Source organism: Myotis brandtii, unplaced genomic scaffold (assembly GCF_000412655.1).
Source record: "Myotis brandtii unplaced genomic scaffold, ASM41265v1 scaffold246, whole genome shotgun sequence".
Lineage (NCBI taxonomy): Eukaryota > Metazoa > Chordata > Mammalia > Chiroptera > Vespertilionidae > Myotis > Myotis brandtii.
This window is the reverse complement of record NW_005359310.1, coordinates 710,066-712,245: the sequence shown is the minus strand read 5'-3', so window position 1 is coordinate 712,245 and position 2,180 is coordinate 710,066. Positions and strand designations below refer to the sequence as shown.

The window sequence follows — 2,180 nt, the reverse complement described above, 5'->3', positions numbered from 1 at the left end:
GCCCCTGCCTCAGGCCAGCTCCTTGCTCATCCTCGCATCACTGCTCCAAGGGGAAGCTGGGAGAAGCGGGTAGGGGAGGCTCACATGGGATCTGAGGAAGGAACCAGATTCCAACCTCCTCTTTGTTTGGGTTTTTTGGACCAAACCCAAGAAAAACGGACACACCCTCCCTCCTTGCTGGGTCCACCTGGAGGGAAGAGGGGGTGTCCACATGATGGACGCCCAGCCCCGAGTGTCCCCTGGAGCTCGCTAAGCCACTGCCTCTCCCTTTGCCCCCACTGATGCCACCGCAGGGGGTGCCGACCCCTCTTGCCACCCCTCCTCAGTGAGGGCCAGGCTGCCTGTCCCCGCTGCCTCCCAGGCCTCTCTAGCTGCTGTCATACTTTTTTTCCTTGTTTTATCCCTTTTTTAAAAAATAACCTAAAAACTGGTGGAGTAGTTGTGCAGGTTGAAGTCACGTCTAAAGGAAAGTCTTCAGCAGGTGTTTTTAAAGGAAACGGAGGGGAGATCCTGAGACCCCCCAGCCAGGAGGTCAGGCGGGGGCCTGGCAGCTGGGGCCGAGGCGGTGTGGGCAGGGGCGTGGGGTGAGCAGGGAGAGCCCGGGGGGCTGTGAGTGTGGACGGGTGGCTCTGGCGTTCGGCATGGATGCTGCTTTGCTTCTCTAACCAAGAGGCTGGTGTGGGCACGTCGGTCTCATTCCTGGGATCTGGTGGGAGACAGGTCAGTGCTGGGAAGGGCCCTGCAGGCCTAGGACACTCGAGCCCCAGCCCCCAGGGAGCCCGAGGTGCCCAAAACCGTGTGGGTATTTGGGGAATTAGGTCCAGAAATGTAAAGATAAAGGCATGAGACTGAGGCCACCCCACGTCCCTGTAGCCTGACGAGGAGGGAGCGAGGCGAGGCCAGCCTGCGAGGGGTCCCAGCCGGGCCGCGAAGAGAATCCTGGGAATCACTGACACGAAGATTCTGACTGCACTTGTATTTTTTGTATTAAAGTTTGCATGGTTTCTAATAAAGGATTAAACCTGCTTGTTTGTAGTGACATGGCCTCCTGCCCTCGGCCCTGTCCCAGAGCTGGGACGGTGGGGGCTCTGATGTAAAGGGGGGCAGGGTATCGCCCCATTTCTGCAGCAGCATCTTCCGTGGGGGCATTTGTCCCCACGTCCCCAGCTTCCAAGCGCCTACAAGCTGCAGGTCTTGGAGAGAAAATGCAAGAGCCAGACTGTGTCCGGATGCTGGCTGTGCAGGGCAGTCAGGGCACATGTATTGTCAGCCAGAGGAGGGGGTGGGAGGTGGGGGGTGGCAGGAGGAGACACGGGAGGGTGATAGGGCCCGAGGGTCCCTGTGCCCGTTGATCCGCCGGGACGATGCCAGGTTGACAAGACTGGCTCCTCCCACTCCGTTAGTTGTGGGTCGGGGAGGTGAGCCCGCTGGTGACCGGGCCACAGCTCTTGAAGGGTCCCAGGAGCCAGAGGCGGAGGGGGCTGCGCTGGGCACTGGCTGCAGCCACCGGGGCGGGGCGTTCCTGGACTGCTGATGGCCGTGGCTCAGCTGTGACGTGTCTGTGACTGCTGTAACCATTTCAAAAGTAAATAAAGCTCATGACGTCTTATCTGAGCCCTGTCTTCTGTGTCCTGGTGTCTCCCCTCCAGCATCACGACACCCGCTTGTCCTCTTGCGTCGAGGGCTGGCATGCACTGTGTGGTCTCACGGCTGAGCTCCTCCGTGAGCTGTGGCCACGCCCCAGGGCAGGCCCAGCTGTGGCCAGGCTGCCGCGCAACCGGAGGCCCCGAGGGTGCAGGTCCCAGAGCCACGGCTGCCCGCGGAGCTTCCCGTCTGCCTGGCCTGGAGGTGGCAGCCAGGCTGGACCACTGCCTCAGGGAGGGAGACCAGGACTGCTGGCCCCACCTGCAAGGACAGGGACAGCTGTGACGAAAGGCTGAGCTGGCCCAGAGGTCCAACTGGTTAACATGGGCAGCCACGCTCTGGGGTGGATTCTAGCCCCCTTCTTCCTAAGACCTGGGGCCACAGCCTGTGCCCACGCCCAGGGGCTGAGGCCACGGGAGGGCCCCCGCGGACAGCGATGCTCACAAGGGATAAATAGAACTTTATTTTAAATAAACATCTGCACTCTGTACACAGCCCTCAGAGCGGGGCTCAGTCGTCGGCCGCCTTGCGCACGT

At 61.1% G+C, this 2,180-nt stretch overlaps 1 protein-coding gene across 1 annotated transcript in view; it reads right to left on the bottom strand.

Annotated features, from left to right (window-relative positions):
* Positions 1–1,704: 1,704 nt before the first annotated feature.
* The window catches only part of DHX30 (DEAH (Asp-Glu-Ala-His) box helicase 30), a 21,571-nt gene continuing 21,095 nt past the window's right edge, over positions 1,705–2,180 (bottom strand). The window contains 1 exon segment of the mRNA XM_014540505.1: positions 1,705–1,905. Coding sequence (XP_014395991.1) covers positions 1,705–1,905 — 201 coding nt within the window.